The sequence below is a fragment of the Tripterygium wilfordii genome, chromosome 7 (genome assembly GCF_013401445.1).
Source record: "Tripterygium wilfordii isolate XIE 37 chromosome 7, ASM1340144v1, whole genome shotgun sequence".
NCBI lineage: Eukaryota > Viridiplantae > Streptophyta > Magnoliopsida > Celastrales > Celastraceae > Tripterygium > Tripterygium wilfordii.
In genome coordinates, this window is record NC_052238.1 from 7528969 (window position 1) to 7553400 (window position 24432).

The following is a 24432-nucleotide window of genomic DNA, read 5'->3' on the forward strand; positions in this document are numbered from 1 at the left end:
CGAGTTTAGCATCACTCTTCGGAAAAATCACAAAAAATGATTAGTTTAATCCATTTTTCAATGATTGCATTAGGGCAATTAATGGTACACACATAACTGCAATGGTATCTCTTGACGAACATATTCCATATATCGGGAGGAAAGGAGTGACGACCCAGAATGTTATGACAGTATGTAATTTCAACATGTTATTCACATTTGTGTGTGGTAGATGGAAAAGGTCGGCACATGATTCACGAATATTCAATAAAGTCTTATTAGATGTATATAGCAATTTTCTTCACCCTCCCGCAGGTAAACTTTATGGATTTAGCCTTTTTATATATCTTTATTTTTTTCAATTAGCTCTAAATTCATTTAATGTAGGGAAGTACTACTTAGTAGATGCCAGATATCCAAATCAGAGGGGATATCTTACGCCCTATAAAGGGCAGAGATACCACCAATAGGTATTTCACAATGGTCCATAAGCATCGGGCCCCCGAGAAGCATTCAACCATGCACATTCTTCCCTACAAAGTGTCATTGAGTGTACATTTGATGTATTAAAGAAGAAATGGTTGATCCTAACTCATACATCATCATATAAATTTCCCACTCAAATACAGATTGTTGTTGCGTGCTAGGAAAATCCTAGTTGTTCACCAATCATCCACTACACAATTCATTCAACAGCTTATAAGCTAGTAATAACTTTTATTTCCCCAAACACCTAAGAACTTATTACATAGGTTTTATTATAATTTTTTTCACAGTTTTTAAGCTAATGTTGAAAATCAATGCAACGTCTCCACCAAACGGAGCCATACTAATCATAACAAAACCACAATAGATAATGTATATAAACTTAGTGCAGATAAATTTAGTACAAAATTGTGTCTATACAGTTCACAACTTCAATTTGTAAATTTTGAGCCTCGACATAACATTTAAAATGTCTGAATCTCAAAAAATATATTAGACATAATTTTGTGAGTATTAGAGTCTTATTTTGAATGCCAAGAACATAATTTCAATCGGAGCTCAAATGCGTGAGTTATGAATGTTCAAACACACTAATATCAAAAATACAACTCTAATGTGCAAATTGTGAACCTCAATTTGACTCCTGAAACCTTTGAATCTCCAAAAGTGCATTAGACACAATTTGATAGGTATTAGAATCTTCTTTAAAACTCCATAAAAATTGTATCAAACAAATAAGTTATGACTGCCCGATCACACTGACGTCAGAAACATATCTCTATCTTGCAAATCTTTTGTCTCTTTAAGATCCTAACAAAATTTTCTTGACTAGATTCGCAGATCGCTCAGTAGAGAACAACCATGCAAATCTTCCTTGATCCAAACTCGTAGTAGATATTCCTCGACCCAATGAGTGAGTTTGCTTTCTTGTCCCGCTAAAATAATGGGAGAATAATTTATAATATGTTTACATTCATAAAATAATGTTTAAGTGTAATTTAGTCAATAAAAATATTTTAAACTTTTTGTTCTTGATGGAATATGTTTTAAGTTCCTTTGGACCTTATGATATTAAAAAAAATTGTCTTTATTGGAATTAAAATTTATTTAGAGGGACATATTGCTAATTAACACTATTTTTTAACTTTAAAATTCATACAAAGACACATTGTTGGATGGGGGTGTACCACTTAACATATTAATAACATGTTTAGTTGTGTATCGCCATGTCTTAGAACCAATATCTGACGGTACCCCACCCCATAATTCAACTTTTTAACCTTTAAAAATGTAAATAACATATTTCAATAACCTGCAAAAGACTTGAATTAAAATCTGCATTTTATACAAACTTAAAACTTGCAAAAGACTTGAATTAAATTATGGACTTTTTAGAAACTTAAAACTTGCAAAAACTGGAATGGATTAAAATCTACATTTTTTACAAACTTAAAATCTGTATAAACCTAAACTGGATTAAAATATGCACTTTTTATAAAACCTGCTCAATGACTTAAAGCATGTACTTTGCACAAAATATACAAAGAAAGGAGTTGGGGGTCAGTCAGACCAAATATACCCCTTGCAGTCTGTGCAATCTTATGGAGAAAGTGCATGCAACTTATGAATGGTGGCATAAAGCCTTGCTATTGGGGAAGTAATGCGGCATATGATGGGAATATATGCATGATGTGATTATGACATAGGGGATAAGAGTAAATGCATGACACGTGAAACACTACCTATCTCCGAGTGGGTAGATAGGGAACACGATGAATGTATTATGTATGAAACACTACCTGTATCAATCAAGGAATAAGGGACACAGACAAATACATGATGAGTGAAACACTACCTATTTCTGAATGGATGAATAAGGGACACGGACATAAGCAATACACATAGAATACTGCCTATCATGATGTGAACATGAGATATGGATAGATTATGAATGTTTGTGAAATATGCAACTTCAAAGGAAAGTTTTATGCAAGGATCACAAAGTTATGAGGAATGATTCCTAGATGCATGATTTCAAAGGTGCCATCTGATTTTCACCTACATAACAATATCCGAAAGTTGTCGAAATATTCTCCTTTTCGTATATCAAAAACTACATTTTTAGTTTAGAGATTATACCTGACTGCGATATGGTTGAACACGAACCTGGATCCTTACCTCTCACTTATTCTTCTCTTCCTTGTCTTCCTATTTTCCTGGATTCTCTTTCATCCCGTCCTTTTGATTGCTTTCCATCTGAGGCTTCCACCCTTTTTGGTTTGCGCCCTTTTCCCTTTTTCTCCCTTCTTCTCCTCCTGGAAGCCTCCTCCTCATTCTTCTTCCATCACTCCTCCCAAAAGCTTATTTCCTCTTCCTCATTTCCTATTTTTATCCGTCAACTTTTCATCTCCTCCCACTATGCATGACAACGTGTCTTTTCAACCTGGCTGGTCATGTGGTTGGGTCTTTCCCAAGAATTTTGGCAGAAAACTTTACTTCACTCCGAAGGAAAGAGAGACAATTGGGCTTGAATTTTGCCGAGTCTCAACTAGATTTGATGATCAATGGGCCGACTACAGCTTTCAGGCCATAAACCTAGTCCAATCGAATAAAGTTCGTAATGGGTTTCTTTTGACTTTTTCAACCTCATTTGTGAAGATGCACATTTCTAGTTTCAATGCGATACTTGTGTTAATGGTGACGCTTCGTTCTTCTAAGTGATGTTACTGCCAATAAGCTTATAAAAGGAGAGGTTTGAGCTTCATCCGTTCAGAGATCTCAACATTCCCATTCTATGAGAAAATCCAGGGAGTGGCCATTGACATTCTCGCCCTATAAGGGGATATCATTAGAATTGGAGAAGGCAATCGGATTTCCTAAGGGAAAAAGGTTCTTTCATAGTGGACATTAGAGAAATAAATTTTGGTTATGCAACATTACCGAAGATCTCACAATCTTCCTCAAGAAACAATGCAGTTCCTCTAATCTCCCTTTGAACGGTAGTCCAGTCTCACTAATCTAATAGTGGAGTATGGACATTTTGACAGAGCTTGCTGTCATGCATTTTCCTCTCAATCTTGACCAAGAAATTGACTCTAGAGTGAAGGCTCGGAGGAGCTCGCTAGGGTGAAGCCGTACTAGGGGATCCGACTGACCCCCATTTGCGAGGCATAATATTTGGTTTGGAAGGATTACAATTGGGTGAGGGCTTTTTGTAATCAGCTGGCAGGAGAACATTATGCTTACTACCTCAAACTTTTTTGTAGGGTGCAAAAAGGTGTACTTACCATCTCGAACTTCTTCAAGATGAAAACAAGTCCCTGAAGCGCAAATTTTTAGATTTAGATTCTCTCACTGCTTCATCGAGGAAGATCGACGACGATCTGGCTAAAACCCATGAAGAGTTAATGTTGCATATAAAAATACACAAATGCCAACATATTGACCCGTTGGAATCGACTGAAAGCTCTCAGTAGGGAGGGCAACACGAACCTCGACCTAAGTAGAAGCACTGATGCCACTGTTCTTCTTTGAAAGTTTGGTGGGTTTAGAAGGGACAGAAATATTAAGTGAAGAGAATAAAGAATTGGCTGAAATGTGAAAAACTCTGGAACGAACAAACTTGTAGCAAACCTAAAAAATGGGATGCGTGTCAGCATGACTAAAAAATAGGGAGACCAAGAACTTGGAGAAAAGATAAGTATTTTCAAAAGAACACGTTTTAGCTCTTCTAAGGAAGCTACCATATGATCTTGACTACTGGCACAAAAGTAAGGAATAGGCCAAGCTTGAATTAGGCCTAATTGGCTAGCAGCAAAATTGGGATTATACACTTCAAAACCCGTCTGTCTGTTTGTGCCAATCAAAATGTCATAGATAAGTTCCCTACTAACCAGAAACTTAGCCCATAATAAAGAAGTAGACTCAAGAATGGGGTCATCAGAAATAAAGACAAAATTAGGAACATCAGCTGGACGAAAAGGAAAAAATGATGGAATAGAATGGACTGAGTAAAAATAACCAAAAATCTCTCTGTGCGACAAGGTAACTAGATCGAGCTTATTCAGAACGAGTCCAGCACATTTCACTGGAGTAGGGACTACATGGATAGAGCCAAAGATAGGGAAATACGAGCTAAGCCAAAGCTGGACGATCCAGAGTGGACCAGAAGCATTAGGTGCTTGACGATTACATACTTGGTCCAAAAGGGGAAACATGCCACGATAAATGATAGCTAGAACAAATGAAGCAAGGTCCAAAGAAATGTCACCATTTGCTATCTTAGAAGCAAGTTGAAGATAGTCTACAATGGGTTTGGAACTTGGCACACAGATAATGTATTTATAAAGCCAGTAGTGGATGAAAGCAGTACGTTCTTGCTCGGAAGGCTCAGTAGAATGATCAGAAAAAGCATTCGTGAGGGCTGAATAAGAAGAAAATGCAAATTTATCTAAAGAAGAAATAACTGTAGAATAAGTGAAATTGGCCAAAATAGTCTTGCCCAGAGGAGACAATCCGGTCAAAGCACTTAGGTCACGAAGAGTGATAGTCATGGTTCCCAAAGAGAAAACGAAAGTATTAAATTCAAAAGACTAAAAACAAAGAGCCATGGGGGAAAAGATGTGAATCATAAACAGGGATGGAAGTACAAAGCTGGAGTAAGTCTAAAATACCAGCTCAACAAAGGATAGTGCGTGAAGGAGCATGATTAACAATGCGTTGATGCCAAGTTTGATAAGCATTGTCGTGTTTAGGCCAGGTACGAATGGCGTTGGGCAAACATAATGGGCCTAATTCAATAGGCTCTATGAAAGGTAGGGAACCCGTGAGTGGGAAGAGTTGACCCAAAGGAGATGTAGAAATAATTCCCCCATCCACGAACGTTGGCCCAAGGTAGAAATTGCCAGATTCAGGTTCAGGAGGGAAGAGATAATCGGATTCAATAGTTGTAGTATTCAAAGTAGAACGGTAATCCTGGAAAGAGGAGGTCCTTTTGGCTTTGGAAGAGTAAGCTTTCACCATTTTTGAAGAATTAAGGAGCACAGAGACGATGAAAATTACAGAAGCGAGGCGTTGAGAAAGAAGAAGTAAAAGTTTGGAGAAAAGGAAAAATGAGTATAAAGGGCAACAATGTCCGAAAAAAGTGGCACGATTAACCACATAGAACAACGTGATGGTTAACGATATGATCAACCAAACAGAGTGACATGAGATAATTTTTTTTTTAATTTGCCAACGCGGCAAAAGTAGGACCATTCAACCTACAAATAGTTGTCGTCCAAGATCAACGCCGTATACGATGACAAGAGCGTGAAAAGAAAGACAAGCCATGCATTTAATGTTAGGTCATGATGAAATATGAGGCCCAATAGGACGAGGTCCGATAATATCCAAAAAAAATTGAATACAACTTAATAAAAGAAATTTAATCAAGCCTTATTGGGGGGTAATTATTGCATATAAAAATATACAAATGCCACGTGGTACAATGATGCCATTTAGTTGACCGAATGAAAGCCGATTGAATGGACAGGTTAGGACAGTAATTGGACGAGTTGGAAGCTAGAGCGAGGTAGATCGACCAAGCGGTTAACGTCTGAACTGTAGTACACGGTAGTTACCCAAATACCTCAACGTATGGAGAAAGTGGACAACGTGGAAGTTATATGGCCCAGAAGAGACATGACCACACCAGGACGTGGGGAACACGTGTCAACCAAGGACAAATCAATTATTCAACATTACTGAGCAGTTAAAAAGAAGATGGGACACTTGGCAACAATCCAACGGATCCAATTATAACTATCAGTGTTAATAGTTTTGTAGAACATGTATATAAGCCTAGATTTTAGATTTTACAAGGTCTAATCAATCATAGACTCAATTAGAGCATGTAATTTCCGTTTCTTAGTTTTTAATCTAATTAGCTCTTTTACATTTTTTTCCTCGTGTGCTTGCACCCCTTAGAGGCCATCATCTTTCTTATGTTTGCGCTCATTTTTGGGGCCTTGTTCTAAGAGATTTGTTTCTGCACACATCGTCTAATCTCATTTGTTCGCAACACTCGAATTCCGTCGCAAACAGTTACTAAGGTCTAGAATGAGTTTTCTAACTATGATAAAGAACTTTATCAAGCTGAAGAAACAAAGATCCAAGTGGTCAAGGCATGTAAAGAAAAGGGACAATATACAATATTTTAAGTGACAACTAAATATTTTTTTATGTGAAACTCATCTCACCATAATTTATCTCACATTTTTAGGTCAAAATAAATCACACCCAAAGAAAACCAGAACTATCATAACCTCGATGACCCGTCCCGGCAATAAAAGACCCGGACGTGGATTCGGACTAGGACCCGGACCGGAAGTCTTCTATATATAGGCAAACTCGAAATAATTGGAAGGCGAGAGACGATTTGCCCTTTTCTGCAAGCAAAACAGCCGGTTCGCCATCCTTCTCGATTCCTCTTAGAAGCCGACCAGTCATGCTAACAGGTAAGTACCTTCTTTTTTCTTCTTCAATTCGATCAAGGTTACTGTTATTTATTTATCTATTTCTGCCTTCTTCACTGATTTTCGATTATCAACTGACAGACCATGAATTTGGGTTTTTCCTCCTAAATTCTTGAATTGGGTACCTTCCTATTGATGCATCTTTGTTATCGATGCATGGATTCGTTTGAATAATTTTCAATATGGTTGTAAAATATGTGATTTTCTTGGCCATACAAGATCCTGTTTTGTTTGTTTGATTATGGTCTTCCTGCTAGCTGTAAGCTGTGTAAAATATTTGCTCGTACGAGGCACTTGGCATGTGAACGAAATTTTTTTTGACCAATCAGATAGATGTCTAAAATGTAGGACAAGTATCATCTAAGATGTGGAGTATTCACGAATCTGGTACATTTTTGTGTAAGAATTGACTTCACATATTTCCTGTTTGAAACTTGCTGTAGCAAGTAGTGTTATAGTGTTGGTGTATTTAGTTCTTGACTGATGATACATTGCGTCAGTATCTGAGTACTAAGAATTTTAGGCCATTTGTGCCACCATTTTTCATGAGATACAACTTCTCTTTCTAGAATTTTTCGAATACCATAGAGGAGATTCTTGATTAACTCTTAAAATTTGTTTTTTTAGGGTTGCTTGTACAATAGTAAATAATAGAATGGCGTTTGTGGGATTTTGCATTTGCTGGTGGTGGTGGGATTAAGCTAAAACATCTCTCTTTGACTTAGAGTATTTTTGTTATTAGTTTTGACAATCCAATGTACTGCTGCAGTAAGTGTAAAATGGCAGAAGGAAGTGTTTCCAAAAGTGGAAATTGATACTAGCCAGCCTCCGTATGTTTTCAAGTGCCAGTTGTATGATTTGACCGGTGTACCCCCAGAAAGGCAGAAGATTATGGTCAAGGGTGGTATATTAAAGGTATACAGATGTTTTGTTTACCTGCTTATGTAAGTTTGGTACACCCTTTACTTAATTCATTGTTGAGTATAATAGAATTCCTAATTTTATATATCAAGGTTAGACTTCTGGAATGTGCTTTTGTCGAGTTGGTAACCCCATTCTTTTTAATGTACAGGATGATGCGGACTGGGCCGCATTAGGAGTTAAGGAGGTGAAGAAATATAATATATTTTCAATTTTCTCAGTAGACTTCGGTAGCCAACTCTGTTGGACTTTTTTATGTGTACTTCTTTTTATAGGGTCAAAAGTTGATGATGATGGGAACTGCTGGTGAGATTGTGAAGGCTCCTGAGAAGGGCCCTGTTTTCATGGAAGATCTTCCAGAAGAAGAACAAGTGGTTGCCCTGGTAAACTTCAAGAGATGACTTTTTCTGAATGCCTTGTTCATATTTAGCTTTTTCCCTTGATATATTGATACCTTTTGATTTACTCATTTACATACTTGCTAAGAGATTATTATATCTTTGCATTATGCTCTTAGGTTTCCCTTCATATCACGTTTTTTTAAATGAGTGCCTGCAATTTTTTAAAAGGATTCAATAACTTCTACTACAGATCTTGGCCTCAATCAAATCAAAAGCATGTGAACTTATCTTGTAGTAGGTTTTTCTGTTGGACTACGAGGCACTGGAGGAACTATACAATTGGGAGGTTAATCAAAACAATAGGGTACCATTGTTTTTTCCTGTAAAGCATTTATTCTAGTAGTTTCTGAAAAAGAAGTTTGTATTCATGGAGTGTCTATGCTGCCCTGAAACGAGCCTTAAATTTTAAAAACTTAAGTCTTAGTTGTTACTTCTCTGGCATTAGCTATTGTGCTTAGAAGTGGGCTACAAATTATTTGATATCCTGGTGTAGGTTGATTGTGACTTGGCCAAAAACTAGCAGCAAATTCAAGTGATGTTTATATCTGACTAAAGCCAAATGAGCTTTGGTGTTCTTGGGGCTGAGCTTCTGCTGTTATTGGCATGAAGATAGCTGTTATGCTCTTCTCCTTGGCTATGCTGCCAAAGTTTGACTTAGATTTAGGTTTGCACTTTTAGAAGTCACATGTAACACTAATGCTCAAATGGTGTTAGTTGATTGAAGGTGGAGGGATGAAGAGTTTGGCAAGGTATTTTAAGCTTGAAGTTTTGATGCTTTTAGACAGAGAGAAGTGAAAAGAACTGAGAAGAAAAGAAAGTAAAAAATGTGCGGAGTGTTCATCGAGATTTGTTTCTTTGGGAATTGCTATTCAAGAGGTGCTTTTCTTATTGAGTTATTGCAGATAATCAACACCCCTTATGGTTTTCTTGAGCTCCAAAGATCAGCACAGACATGGCTAAATATATTTTGGGATTACAATGTTGATTTTATTGTTAGTGGTCTTGCTTCCATATTTGGTGATCTCTACATGATTTATAACACTGCGCTATTGAGGCATTTGAGTTAAGATGTCAGTTGGGGCCTGCTATTATATGCACTAAGCTCAAGTAAAAACTCAACTTTAAATATATACCGTTGTTGAGCATATGAATTACTTTTGTTTTCCATCTTTTGTACTATTGGAATAGAAGATATCATTGGTGTAGTTGGTATGGAGAATGATGCAACACAAGCTTCTGTATAAACAGAAACTGCCCAGGAAAACCTGGATTTAATTTGTTGATGGGATAGATGGGTTGGGTTTGGGTAAAGGTGATAGATTAAGGGTATGGGAGGAGTCCACCTCCTTGAACAGACTTGAAAATCAGTATCTGGTGGGATTACCTTCAAAGTTCATAAAACAAAGAACTTTCACACAAATACTTTTATTGCTTACCATACAAGATAACAAAGATATCCTATTCATAATTTTTTTTTTATAGATTTCAGGCATGCCATTTACTATTTAAATAAATGTAGGTGATGTCTCCAAAAGCTATACTGGAGATAATTAAGTCTTTCATAAAAATCACAATATATTTTTGATTTATGTATCTAAAAAAATTCCTTTTTGTTGTTGCTTTTTCTGCACCAGAGAGCCTTTGAATTTCAAAATCTCTGACCTGGTTGACTGTGAAAAGATCTATTCCAGCCTTGAGAGTCTCCCAAAAGCCTAGAATTCTTGGTGGTTAGAGCTAAGAAGGTAGAATGAAAGCTCTTGACGAGACTGTTGCATGTACAGTCTTGGAATTTGGGTTTGTTAGGCTAGATTTATATTGGCCTTGGTATGTTATAATGTTGGTGAAAAGCAGAGGCATGGTCATTTACCACATTTAACTTTAATTGCATTGGGTGGTTTCTTCTGGCTTTGAACCCTGAAATGTAACACTTTGTTTTCATGTTAAGTTGCGTTATCCTTGTCGATGTGAAATTTTTTTCTACATGTACGCATATCCTAATTAAGATGGTAAGTTGAGAGGCTTATATGACTGTGAGGTGGAAAAAATCAAAAAAATGTTTCTTCATATCTTTTTGTCGTTTACTGCTGTCCCATTATCTTAAATTATGAACTTGAATGCATTTCCTCCTGCTTCCAGGGTCATAATTCGGGCCTATTTAATCTGGGAAACACTTGCTACATGAACTCCACAATGCAATGCCTCCATTCTGTTCCAGAGTTGAAGTCTGCTTTGGTTAAGTATGTTCTCTTGTTCTGTGCAGAAACATGTATCAGTAAATCGTTTTGAAAGTTGTAGAAATTACTTCAATGCTTTTCATATGACACGGGTCTAATATTGACATGCGAAATTTGTTTAGGTATGGATCTGAAAGGAATAACAACTTGGATCAGACGTCTCATATGTTGACAGTGGCAACTCGTGATTTATTTAATGAGCTCGATAAAAGTATCAAGCCTGTGGCACCAATGCAGTTTTGGATGGTTTGTTCACCGTAGTCATTCATATTTGTTCGTATAAAGATTTGCAACACCATTTTTCCTTCTCTATTGGAGAATTTGGGAATATCTAAATGTGTGTTATGAAGAACAGAGATTATTCTACAATAGATGGCAGATATATCTGTAAATGCCCTCGGTTTCTCATATCTGTTGCACAAGGCTGTATTTCCAACAAACTATCACTCTTTCTAATAATTGAGGTTGCTCCCTCTTTGGCAGCATGTTTAAAACTTTGCTGAAACCTTTGACATGAATTCAGTGGTAGATTTGCAAGAGTGCAACCTAGAGCCCATATGTTCAATTCGTGGAAACGACCTCTCCACATATTATGTGAGAGTAAGGTCTGCGTACATGCTGCCTGTCCCCGACCCTGCCCACTGCGGGAGTCTTGTGCACGGGAGTTATTTACCTATCACAAGGTGATATAATGGCACAATTATATGGCTAAGGAAGAGACTGCATGCTGTAGGACAACAGAAGAGAATTTGAGCATTTAATTTTCTGGTCTCTAATAAATCTAAATTCGGTTATTTGTCTTAACTCTAACTTGCTAAACTGAGATATGCTCGTTGGGGAAAAACGCCAATAATTTGATGTGTAATTGTTCATTTGTCTTGGCAGGTTTTGCGTAAGAAGTATCCTCAATTTGGTCAGTTGCACAATGGTGTATTCATGCAGCAGGTTTTTCAACCATCCATTGCCTTGGCTTTTGGAGTTAGATCTTTGCATGCTTGATCTAGATACTTTTAACATGTTACAGGATGCTGAAGAATGTTGGACACAAATTCTATACACCCTTTCTCAGTCTCTTAGCCTTCCAAGTTCCAGGTACTTAAGTTTTTGTTTTTCCTAGCATATTTGTTTCTTGAAGTTCGATTTCTTGTAGTGTTATTTCTTATCAGGCCAGATCATAAATTAGGTTCATACGCAGAATATTATCACATATTGGACCAGTACTCACTCTTGGATGCATTTCTTTTGTACTCAGCTGATTTACTGTCTTATAAATACTGGATTGAGTAATAATTTGTGTTACTTAAAAGTAATGATTATTTTTTAAATGATTTTCTTTTTTCTTTCAGTGAAGACCTCGATGCTGTGAAGAAACTTTTTGGTGTTGAACTAGTAAGCAGGTAAATCTCTGCAGATAATCTTTTTTAACAATTTATTTGTAAGTGTGGTCTAAATGAAATAGTTTAAGCCATGGTTGTTAGAATCGCATGAATCGCGATTCGATTCATGCGATTTGATTCGACTTTTGACAATATCGATACGAATCGTTAGTTGAATCGTATGGTATAATGAATTGCTCGCTTCAGATCATTAAATTGTCGGAATTGAATCGCGACGAAAAGTCTTCAGACGACTGAGGAAGAAGGGACGAAAGTTTGTATATATATTTTTTTAACAAAACAACAAAAAAGAAACAATAGAATAAACAAAAAAACTGGGTCAAACCCAAGACGCATATATTTTCTTCTGTGATAAGTGTGATGTGAATATGTGATTACCAGGTGGCCAATTTTGAAGCTATAAGGTCATTAGATCATGGCATGTGGATCCCTAATATACAAAACAAGACAAACAGCTAATTTCCACTTGTGGGTCCCACCTTGCTATAGCCCTTGGGGCGGACTCTCCAAACTCCAAAGCGACAACGAATGACTGAATGAGTAGATGAGAACAACTAGAGAGGCAGAGAAAGAAGACTTCCAAATATCAATAAAATTTTCTTTTTTGACGTATAATTTTTGGATTTAGACTATGGGAGGCATAATATAACATAAAATTCAGGTTAGATTATTAATAATAATTTATTATAAAATCTTTTTTAGTACTGTATTTTTAATTTATATGAATATATATATGTTTAATATATTATTAAAAATTAAGTGAATCTTACGATTCACGATTCAAAATTTCGATGAATCGATTCATAGGATTCGATTTGACAACCTTGGTTTAAGCTCATTTTATGCTAATGATTGCTAATGTGGTCATTGTCTGCCAACCCTAAATACATTGGACGAGTATATTGTTTCTTGAATTTTTTTGTTTGGTACGCTGCTAGGGTACATTGCCAGGAAAGTGGAGAGGAAAGCTCCGAAACTGAATCTGTTTACTCACTTAAATGCCACATATCACATGAGGTGAACCATTTGCATGAAGGATTGAAACATGTAAGCATGCCCAATTATTAATTTTCAACGGCTTAGTTCTTTTCCTTCTGTGATTAAATGCTGATATTCTATGTTGAATGTTTTATGGTTCCATCTGCAAATGCTTGACACTGCTTGTCTGTTGCTATGCTAATTTCCGTTTAATACTATGCACCTTTTGATTTCTTGTTTTACTTTGTCTCTCTTACATACTTACACATACGCATGCATGCAGTTATTTGTTTACTGTTCATTTTTTGCTGAAAGATCCATTTGATGTTTAACTGTGGGTATCAACTCAATGTACACTTGGTAGTTCTTCAGATATGAGCTAGTATTGGTTTATAGATGGTGAATATCTTTCAGTCTACACTCTACACTTTTCTCGCATTTAATTTAACACACGCTACTGGAGGTTGGTTCTGTGCACTGCTTTAGTTTGTTCCTTGTTCTCTTTGTAGCCTTGAAGAGCTCCCAATATTGCCTGCTTGGAATAGCCTTTTCGGAAGTTTGTGTTCATCGTCGAAATTTAACTGTTGAGGATTAACTGTATGCAATAATCAACTGTAAATTACAAAGACTAGTGGGAAAAAAAATTAAAGAAAAATGGGGTGAGACTACAGTTGTCATCTAGATGACCGATCTTTGGCATGTCTCGAAGATATCCGCAGTTTGGTAAGTCATGCAAATGATGTCTTTCTCAATCTTTTCCTTGATGAAATGTCTGTCAACTTCTACATGTTTGGTTCCGTCGTGTTGTACTGGATTAAGGGAGATATTCATTGCTGCTTTATTGTCATAATAGAGTATAATGGGAACTTCAGTGTCACTAGCAACTCTTCCAAGAGTTTCTTCAACTATTAAACTTCACATATCTGCAACTGCTCTAAATTCTGTTTTTGCACTGCTTCTAGCCACTTCATTCTGTTTCTTACTCCTCTAAGTTACCAAATTTACCCCATACAAGCTTGCAGTAACCCTGTGGTAGATCTTCTATCTTCAACTGAATTTGCCCAGTCAGCATCTGTGAATGCTTCTATATCCCTACACTCACTTTTCTTGAAAAGTAACCCTTTACTTGGTGAGCCCTTAAGATATCCACAGCTTCCATGTGAGTTTCCTTTGTTGAATGCATGTGTTGGCTCATAACACTACCAAAAAAAAGTGAGGGTAACACTCACTCACTCACTTTTCTGTCCTTTTGCCTGCTTCAATTGCATGTGTTACTCGGTCTGCACCCAAGCATTCCGGTCTCTGTTAAAAGATCAAGAACATACTTTCTTTGAGAAAGGCTGATCCCACTCTATGATCTAGTGATTTCCATTCCCAAGAAGTATCTCGTTTGTTACATATCTTTTACTTCAAATTTTACGGCTAGGATGTTTAATCTCTCCATTTCCACTATATATCCTCCGGTTAGGATTATATCGTCGATGGATACAATCATAATTGTTTTCAACCCGTCTGTAGATTGCTTGAAGAACATAGTATGATCTGATTGTCCTTGTTGATATCCTTGGTTCTTTATTATTTTTGGCAAATCTGTTGAACAATGCTCTAGGGACTCCTTAACCCAATAAAAAGACTTAATGAGTTTGCACACTTTGTTGTCTTCACCTATGTTACACTTCACTTCATGCCGTACCAGTGTCAACATGACACGAATTTGGTGCTGGTACGAGATTTGTGTCCGATTTGGAAAAATTTTTCTGGACACGGCTAAGGTTGACTAACCGTGGTATTTGACACGACTCAAGTATCGTCTTTCTCAGTGCGAGCATCTGCCTCGTGTTGTGACATAGCTACTTAGCTTCGTCGTTATCAATTTGGGGATTTAGGTTGTTGGGCTTCATGGTCAACTGAAGTATTGACTATTTCATTTGGTTTGTGTTTTATGGCGTCTTTATCCCATGTCAACATTTGATCATTTTAGAAGCGAAACACACAACATTGAAGAAGAGACAAATAGAGCTTAATCAAACACAATCAAATTCAATTTTTTTTCTTTATTAGTCAACATTTGACCATGTTAGTACCAAAACGCATGGCATTGAAGAAGAGACAAATAGAGATCATTAAACTTTAAAAAAGTAAAGAAATAAAATGCTAGTGTCTACGTACCGATGAATTTACATTTAGAAGAACTAGACATGGATATGTACCCATATCTGACACTCGCACCCAAGTACAGGTATCATAGGTCTTCATCTCCTTCATTTGAATCCAGGTGGAATTTCCGTAGATTTCCTCTTCTAACTCACCATTATGAAATACATTCTTTATGTCAAGTTGGAGAGGATAGTCCAAATTTGCTGCCAGAGATAAGAGAACTTGAATTGTACTCAGTTTTGCCACTGGAGCAAATGTCTCTATGTAGTCAATACCATAGGATTGTGTAAAACCCTTGGCAACTAGGCGAGCTTTGTATTGTTATATCGTTCCATCAGCTTTGTACTGTATCATAAACACCCACTTGCATCCAACATGTCTCTTTTCTCTCGGTAGTTCCATTACATCCCAAGTTTCATTTTTCTTCAAAGCTTTCATCTCTTTCATCTCTGAGTTTTTCCACTCAGGAACTACCAATGCCTCCTGTATATCCTTAGGAATTTCTATAGTATTGAGATAAGAGGTAAAGGCATGAAAAACAGTAGACAAATTATTGTAAGACAAATTTGGGAGATGGGATGGAGTGTACATGATCAAGGTTTTTTCTTGAGTGCAATGGGTAAATCAATTTCAAGAATATCAAAATACTTGTACTAGGGAGTGGCCCATTCACACTCAGAGCTATCACCGAGTCTGATTCTCTTGGTGCCTCGAGCGTGAGGTTCTCTTTGTGTCTTGACTTTGGCCTCCTTGAATAGATATGCATCTCCTGGTCATTTTGTGTTTCCATCTCTCTCTTTGAGTTAAAGTTAGAAGAAGAAGGAATAGTTTCTGTGTTTGGGAATGGTTCTGAAGTGGAGATATCAAAGTCCAAAAAACGATCTTCGTTAACAATATTAACCTTTCTTCTCAAAGAATGTAACATCAAGACTAACAATCACCTGTTTTGTGGATGGATCCTAGCACTTGTAGCCCTTTTGAGTAGGATAATATCCAAGGAAAACACATTTGATGGCTCTAGGGTCTAATTTACTACGATTATGAGAGAGGCTAGAACAAATGCTGTACATCCAAACTCCTTGAGAGGTAGATTCAAGTGTAGGCGGGAGGTCGGAAAACTTTTCTGCAGAGTATGAATGTGGGTTTCAAAGGAAAGGAAGGGCTCGGCTAGGCATCCTATTGATGAGATAGGTAGATGGTAGAACAACATCGTCCTAGAACATTTTTGGCATATTGGTAGTGAACATCAAGGCATGGGCTACTTGAAGTAAATGTCTGTTTTTTTTTTGTTCGGCAAACCCATTATGTTATGGGGTGTCAACACATGAACTTTGGTGGATTATTCCATTTTTGTTCCGTTATCCCCTCAAAATAGAGTTCCAAGTATTCCGTGCCATTGTCAGCACGCAAAATTTGAATTTGATCTTGAAATTGTGTTTGAACCATAAAATGGAAATTTTTAAACACATCATGCACATCATTTTTGCTTTTCAAAAGGTAAACCCAATAGAGCCGAGTATGATCATCGATAAATGTAACAAACCATTTTGTGCGAGTACGAGTAGGAACGCGAGATGGACCCCCATAAATCACTATGAATCATAGTAAATGGTTTGGATGATTGGTATTTGGATTTCGAAAATGAAGTATGTTGATGTTTCGCAAGTTGACATTTCACACTGAAAATCAAGGATCGTTTTGTCAAAAATGGAAGGAAACAAATGCCTTAAATATTGAAAATTGGGATGACCCATTCTAAAATGCCATAACATAATTTCACCATCCTTGGAAACAAATGCTGAATCACAAATTGGAGTTTTGAGATTGTTCACTCATATTGACCTTATCATAGTAGTAGAGTCCCTCACATTCCTTGGCACTTCCAATCGTCTTCCCTGATGATGGGTCCTGGAGAAGACAATGAGGGGGAGGAACGTTAATAGAGCAATTGGAATTTTTTGCCAACTGGCTAACTGATAACAAATTACAAGCCAGGTTAGGAACATGAAGAATCAGGTTAGGAACTTGAAGAACAGACTCTAGGGTCACAGAATCAGAGATTTGAGTGGTCCCTTTTCCTGCAACAGATGAGAGTGAATTGTCTGCAATTTTAAGATTCCTAGCACAAGGTGAGTGTAGAAAAAATATGATAAGTACCGGTCACATGATTAGGTGCACCGGAATCGATATTCCAAGGAGTTTTAAACTGGGTAGTGGACCTAGTGGTACTCAAGGCGCTCAGAAAATTACCTTTGTGGGCTAATGATTCTGAAGGCATTCTATTGGAGGGCTGTTTGGATGTTTGAAAAGGGGAGACTATTCTATAGAGCTGCTCTATTTGTTCTTGATTAAATGAAGTGGATTGATTATTGATTTTTGCTTTGTCCTTCACTCTTTGTTTGGTTGTCAACTGCAGCTTGATATCCACGATTTCCATTCTGCCTTGGTTTCCATTGAGGTTGCTTTCCATGTAATTCCCAACAAGTATCCTTGGTGTGCCTAGGCTTTTTGCATTGTTCACACCAGAGGCTTTTTCTTTGTGGGTTTGAGCTTGGACCACTTGGTGCACCTCTGGTCATAAGCACAGATCCTTCTGGCCCAACATTCCTTGCCTAGTGAAACTCTCGCTCTACATCAGCTTCCGCCTGTTCTCTTCACATCTCACCTTTGAGAAAGCTTCACGCATGGATGGCTGTGGTTTTCTGCCCAAGATTCTTCTTCTCACCTCATCCAAGTCCTAATTGAGACCAGCAAGAAATTCGAACACCTCATCCAAGTGTCTAGATCAGTCAAGTTTAGGAATCCTAAAACCAATTGTTGTAATCCTCTATTTAAGGGATTGCTTGCTTGCCTCAGAAGAAAAAAGGAGAGTTTTCTTTTATGCAAAGTAGAGAGATTCCTTACACATTCACTGAGAGATTGATAGACACTTGGTGAAAGGCTGAAAGGAGAATGTGAGTTTATTCGACCCTACCTCAGAGATTCAGGGTGATCTTGTTCAATTCAGAAGTTCAAGAATTTTGTTCCAATTTAAGACTAGGAATTGGGAATTAGGGTTTCTTAATTGGGTGCTGATTTGGGGGTTGGGGTTTCTGGTTTTGTTCAATCCTAGTTAAAATCTACATCGGTAGTTTAAAAATGACATCAATTGGTTTCAGACTTCAGAGACAGGTTCTTAGCAACCTACGACTTCTCTAACCTATTTACGTTAACAAGGAGTGGTTTACTTACGGTTTTGAGATTGGGATGATGATCAAACCCAATTTAAAAGGCGAGAAACAGTCCCTCGGGAGTTACACGGGAGTCCCTCTATGCAAAACTTGAAGAAATTTGGACGGCACAAATTGAGTATCGTGAGATTAATTTATGCACATCTAAGCGTGTAGACTTTTTATGGAGTAAAGTTTTTGAAAAAGACGGAGGAAGAAGCTGGTTTTAAGACAAGGGTGAGTTTAGTTGAAGTCGAAGGAGGTTAAGGGAGAAGAATGTAAGCATGTGGCAACAACAATTGAAGAAGTAGCAGGCAACGGGCTATGGGTGTAGCAAAAGTTCAAATGCTTCTTAGTCAAGATGAATTTCAGTTAGAAAAGCAAGTACCGAAGGTGACAGATGCTCTTGATGAACTTGAACACATCTATATCTCCCAACTCAATTTGATTTCAGCTAAAATCAAAACCCAATTGATGAACTTGAATTGCACAATAGAGAGAAGGTTCGTTTGCATCTCTGGTGTGGGAGTTGCTAGCCAAGGAAATGGGTAATTTGAGATGCTTTTGCGTTATGCTTTTTTGCTTGAGAACTAGACTTTGTTATTGAGGTCCAACGGATCTACGGGATACGATCCTTGATAATTTCCATCAATTGGTGAAATATTCAGTGTAGTTAGTTATCCCAAACCCCCACAGATAAACCAGTGCTGGTTGTTTGTCCCATATTTTTACAACCTAATATGCAGTAACAACAACAAAGGGACAACCGGGTGACATCTTACTTCTATGTAAAGAGGAAGGCGTAGATTTGATAGATGTTGGTTTTCTTCTGTTTGTTTTTGTCTCTGTGACACGGGATGAATTCATTTGATTGTATGTTCCTGCAAATATGAAAGTGAAAGTCTTAGATTTGATACCGGAGGTTAGAGTCAACGGACACATCCTTAGATTGCGTGCAAAGGTTTCATCATGGTTTGCCTCTTGGTGAAAGGTGAAGAGATTTTTAGGAAGACGGGTGTATAAGAAAGTTTACTGATTTTATGTTTCATTAGAGTTTACTGGACCTTCTCTAAAGGCTGGAAGCATGCTTGGATCACATTTTTAAAAATGCACGTCCCTTATTGATCTTGATACCTGGAAAGAGCAGTGCCACAGCAAAATATGGAAGTGGTTTGAAAAACCTTTTTCAAATCAGCACCCAATTATCTTAGAAGTCTAAATGGGCTATCAATATAGTTTCTCTTCTTTGTAATGACTGTTTGGGTTGCACCCCCTTGGTGTCAGTAATAAATTTTTCTCTTCAAAAAAATTTTCCTGCACGGTAATGCTGTATTGAACTTACTACTGATTTTGTTGTCTGTAGAATTGCCTTTTATTCATTTATATTATATTATATTTCTCTCAACTAGTACCTCATCAGAACCAATGATATTTGGCACATTTCAATTTTCTCAATGTACCGGTTTATGTAGGGTTTAAAATCTGAATTGGAGAAGGCTTCTCCTTCCTTGGGCCGTAGTGCACTTTACATAAAAGATTCACATATTAATGCCTTGCCAAGGTAACAGCTGGCTTTTTCTTTCCTTTGACTATTTCTTCTTCATAGTGCTTCTTAACTTTTTGTTAGCACGGCATCCACCTACATGTGAACGCACAGAATCCCATTTGTGGATCTTCTCAATATTGTCTTTTATGCTCAAAAGGGTCAGAGATTCGTATGTTGTCAATATTCTGATATAGTTTCGTCAATTTTGTCTTTTACAATATTTTCTTGGTCTCTTTTCAAATTTATGTTTTGGCTTGACATTTTTTTCATATGTTTCATTTCTAGATACTTGACCATTCAGTTTGTCCGTTTTTTTTGGAAGAGGGAGTCAAATCAGAAGGCCAAGATTCTACGGGTAATGCCAGTTTTCCTTTTTTCTGCTCCTGATGTGTTTTCCTACTTGAGACGCTATAAATTATATTGTTGATGTGGCTGTGAGACAATACTACTAAATTCGAAACATTCAACTTTGTTTAGTTGCCTGTTCAATTTATCTTGATGAGAAGGGTCGAGTGCTGTAGTTGCCTGTGCAACTTAATAAAAAACTGCACACTTTTCTCTTTGCATTCATGATTTTATGTAATTTTTTATTCTATCTATATTTTACAGAAAGTGGATTATCCATTGGTGCTTGATGTTTATGATCTATGCTCTGATGATCTTCGAAAAAATTTGGAAACTCCTCGTCAGGTATATTCTTTCCCCCTTGTTCTGTTTGGCTCGACGAATCCAACAAATATGAATTGTCTTTGCTTTGTGACCATGCTCATTTTTCAATATGCAATGACCACCAGATCCTAAGGACTGAGGAAGGTAAAAAGGCCGGTTTGAAAACAAGTGATGACTCCAGTTCAAAGGATAATGATGTCAAAATGACTGATATAAAGGTGACTACATGTTTTAGTGATATAGTGCAAACAAATATGCAAACCCTGTTTAGATTTGTTAAGATATATCTAAAGCCTACGTCTTGTTCACAGGAATCATCCAATGGAGTAGGAGAATTATCTACTGTCACACCTGAAGAAGGTTAGCAAATCTCTTAAGCATTTATTAACTTATGACGAAAAGATTGTGGTTCTCTTGTAATAATGAATTGTGTTTGTAACTCATAAGAAGCATTTGGTAGGACTTCAATTTTGTAAATTGTATTTTGTTTCTTGTTATTCTTTCTATCCCTTTTAGGGGGAACCCCCTTGATGCCTTGCAAATGAAATTCCTCTCACTCGCAAAAAAAAAAAAGAAGGAAAAGAAAATAAATGATCCAATGATATTTTTCGCTGGAGTTGTACATGCTCTCCTTTCCCTGAAAATAACTGTATCCCATATTTAAAGTCATGCAAAGAGGGAAAAATTGAAGCCCCATATTCTTCTTACTAATTAGCACTCTTGTTTTGTGTCCCAGGTGTACCATCAAATAAAGAACATTTGACTGGAATCTATGATTTGGTTGCTGTGCTAACCCATAAGGGTAGAAGTGCTGATTCAGGGCATTATGTCTCTTGGGTCAAGCAAGAAAGTGGTGAGTTTTTCTGGGATTTTTTCAGTACTTTGTTACCGTGTTATTTGGATTGGCATTAGCTCCGTAACTACAAGTATTAATATACTATTTCTGTCAATAGGGAAATGGATTCAGTTTGATGATGATAATCCTATACTCCAGCGGGAGGAAGATATAACTAAACTGTCTGGTGGAGGTAAGCTCATCTTGAATTGATAAAAGGCGCATGTGATTGGAAATGTTAGCTCAGCTTAGCTTGTCTTACATGTTATGTTTATTTCCGTTTCGTTTGATCCTTGTGTTTCAGGTGACTGGCATATGGCATACATTTGCATGTACAAGGCTCGGGTAGTCCCCATGTAATGTATTGTGTTCCTTGAATTAGAGATATCCATATTTTCATATCCTGAGACCACATCAGTAGTGAAATGGTTGATAGATTATCACATAATTATGTTCTACTACTAAGGCCATCTTGTCCGGGTGCTAAGACATTTTTTATCTGATGGAATATTGTTGAATTGTTTTTAATGAGTGTCTTCTTTTGAACTTAACTAATTTTGCACTAAGTTTACTGTTGACTACCACCAAAGAGAGAGCATGGATTTACAAATTCAGAACACAAAATGTTCATGGGTATTTTGTCAACATACAAATTAGAAGATGCAGAATTTCCCTAATAGTTCGAGGTGAAACCTTCAATTTACGATCTACAATGACAATTGTTTCTGGTCTGAAATTTTTTTGATTCGAGTTTCAATTTGGTTAATGATGAATGTGCTCAAGTCCATGTGTTCCACTATTACATTTGTTTGTATCGTCACTTAGAAGTTATTACATTGATTACGTTTTAGTGTTTCTACTCCTGATTCGTGATCTAGTAAAGCCTAGCAACAAAGTGGATGTAATCTGTTATATCATATTGATCGGGTGAATCATTATAAATCTCTCTGTCTTTTTATCTTTGTTCTTGTTTAATTGTGTGTTTGTGATTTGGGTTGTTATCTGACATTGAGGTTTGTTATTATCTCTATTATTTCCATTGAATTTCATCTGGGAGAGGGTTGAACTCTCAATAGTTTTCAACAATAACAACGGACATAAGAAGAATGGGATAAAAAAAATTGGAGGAACAATATGAACTGATGAGAAAATAGTTTAACACTGGCACTAAATTCTAAAATGTTGCAAGGCTTCAAATTTTCTTACATGTAAATTCTTCGACCTCTCATCCAATGACGTATCATTATGATTCTTTATAGTTCTAGTCCATCAAGCCCTTCACGAGTTACTGGGTTTTTCTGATAAAAAAAGCGCTCTCATGCAATTGCATGGCAACAATTGACTTTTTTTTGACATATTTAGCCTTTGTAGCCTAGGCATTAAAGAAAAGTACCGCAAAATCTTCTTAAAAATTTTATTCATGTTGCATGTACTATGTACTTCCTCACTCTTAACTTTGCATCCACCTATGTTCATTACATGTTGGGTACTTACTAAAATTAGTATACTCATTTAGATATAATATGCAATCATACACGCAAGCATCGATCTTCTCATAGTCTAGACCAAGATCTCGAATAAGTTTTTGAGCTTCATAACAACTTCATTAAGCCATTTGGTTCCCTTTAGGGAATGAGTTCCATAACAACTTAATCAATGCATCAAGTGCTATGTTACTAATCCCATAAAACATTTTAGTTGTAATAATTTAATTATGAATGCCGCAAAATCTTCAAATACAACTTCTTTCGTATTTTTTAATAACCTATAAAATTTGTCAGCATTTTCATTAGGATCTTCAAGTACAGGCTCATGAAATTTGTGATACATGTCTGTTGCACACTCTCCTCTTTGCAAGTCATATATCATTATGTATGTATCAGCATCAACTTTTCTTTCTTCAGTCACTTTTTCATCTAATTCATTTTTCTCCCCGTCAGAATATGAAAATAAGTCTTCCCCATGATATGTCCAATTGGTATATGTAGTCTAAAAAATAAAATTTAACGAGTGTAGTACTACCTCCTTGCATTTAAGTTCATATCCATTATTACACTTGCAACAAGGACATTTAATGTTATTGATGTGGGGTTTATGACCCGCTAAAAGTATAGCGATTCCAAACCCAAATTATACTCGCAAGTGCACGAATCAATTGTAGTATAGAAGTGGCAAATACGAGTGTCGTACCCACAGGGACTGAATATAAAATATCTGCAATTCCAACTCTTTGTAATTATCAATGGAAACAAAATAAATAAGGATTAACACAAATAAACAAAACTAGGGATCCAATTTCACCAACTCTATTGTATTTAAATTATTTAGCCGACAATTATCATTTCATTCATGCATGTCAAAGATCAAGTCCCCTAATTTATGTAATAGTCATGGGCATCTGACTTACCACGCCTATTCTTAATTGCAACCAACCATGGGCATTTGGATTGGCTAAGACAATCAAGAATGCATTAGGATTTATGGTAACTTATGTAGTGATCACAAAGATCCTAGCATATGGCATTTATGTCTAGGTAACTTCGGTATTAATTGCAAGAAGCTTGTCTCAAATTGGACATGGGCATTTGCCTCAATTTGTATCATGGTAATCAAACCTAGATGGTAGCTAAGCATCAATATTTGATTATCAATAAAGAATAGCTAATTAACACTTGACATATCATAAATAAACTAATAATTAATCAAACCAAATTTATTTAGACACAATAGAGTGGATCCATCATCACCCTAGTAAGAAGATTAGTTCCTCATACTAGGTTTACACAACCAACAATTAATCTCACAAAATTCTAGAAAGAATATGTGAGAGAATTGTTGTAAAAGAGAAAATAAAACTCAAGAACTCACTCTCTAATTCTTCTTCTTCTCTTGCCTCTTTCTCTCCTCCTTCAATGTTGTTCTCTTTTCTTCCCCTAGCTCTCTATTTATAGGAAATTAGGAGCTATCCATCCATTGAATGACCAACCATGACAAAATAAGTGGAGTCACCATCATTGCATTTAAGTGGAGTCACATCATTGCATTGAAGTGGAATCTCCATCATTGCATTTAAGTGGAGTCTCCATCATTGCATTTAAGTGGAGT

The 24432-nt window shown here is 36.7% G+C and overlaps 1 protein-coding gene across 1 annotated transcript; it reads left to right on the forward strand.

The window, feature by feature from the left end:
- Positions 1-6764: 6764 nt before the first annotated feature.
- LOC120002703 (ubiquitin carboxyl-terminal hydrolase 6-like) lies at positions 6765-21878 on the forward strand. Its single transcript, XM_038851473.1, has 18 exons — positions 6765-6962; positions 7750-7895; positions 8053-8088; positions 8177-8284; positions 10439-10539; positions 10659-10782; positions 11422-11481; positions 11561-11628; positions 11883-11933; positions 12872-12980; positions 19750-19838; positions 20109-20178; positions 20433-20513; positions 20618-20710; positions 20804-20852; positions 21229-21345; positions 21446-21520; positions 21632-21878. The coding sequence occupies exons 1-18, from the start codon at positions 6953-6955 to the stop codon at positions 21685-21687; spliced, it is 1443 nt and encodes a 480-aa protein (XP_038707401.1). The 5' UTR covers positions 6765-6952; the 3' UTR covers positions 21688-21878.
- Positions 21879-24432: the final 2554 nt, after the last annotated feature.

Bases quoted from the DNA above. Each gene is read 5' to 3' on its own strand.
- LOC120002703 (XM_038851473.1), top strand. The intron at 11,629-11,882 runs GTACTTAAGTTT...TTTTTCTTTCAG, and splicing joins CTTAGCCTTCCAAGTTCCAG to TGAAGACCTCGATGCTGTGA. The intron at 21,346-21,445 runs GTGAGTTTTTCT...TTCTGTCAATAG, and splicing joins TTGGGTCAAGCAAGAAAGTG to GGAAATGGATTCAGTTTGAT.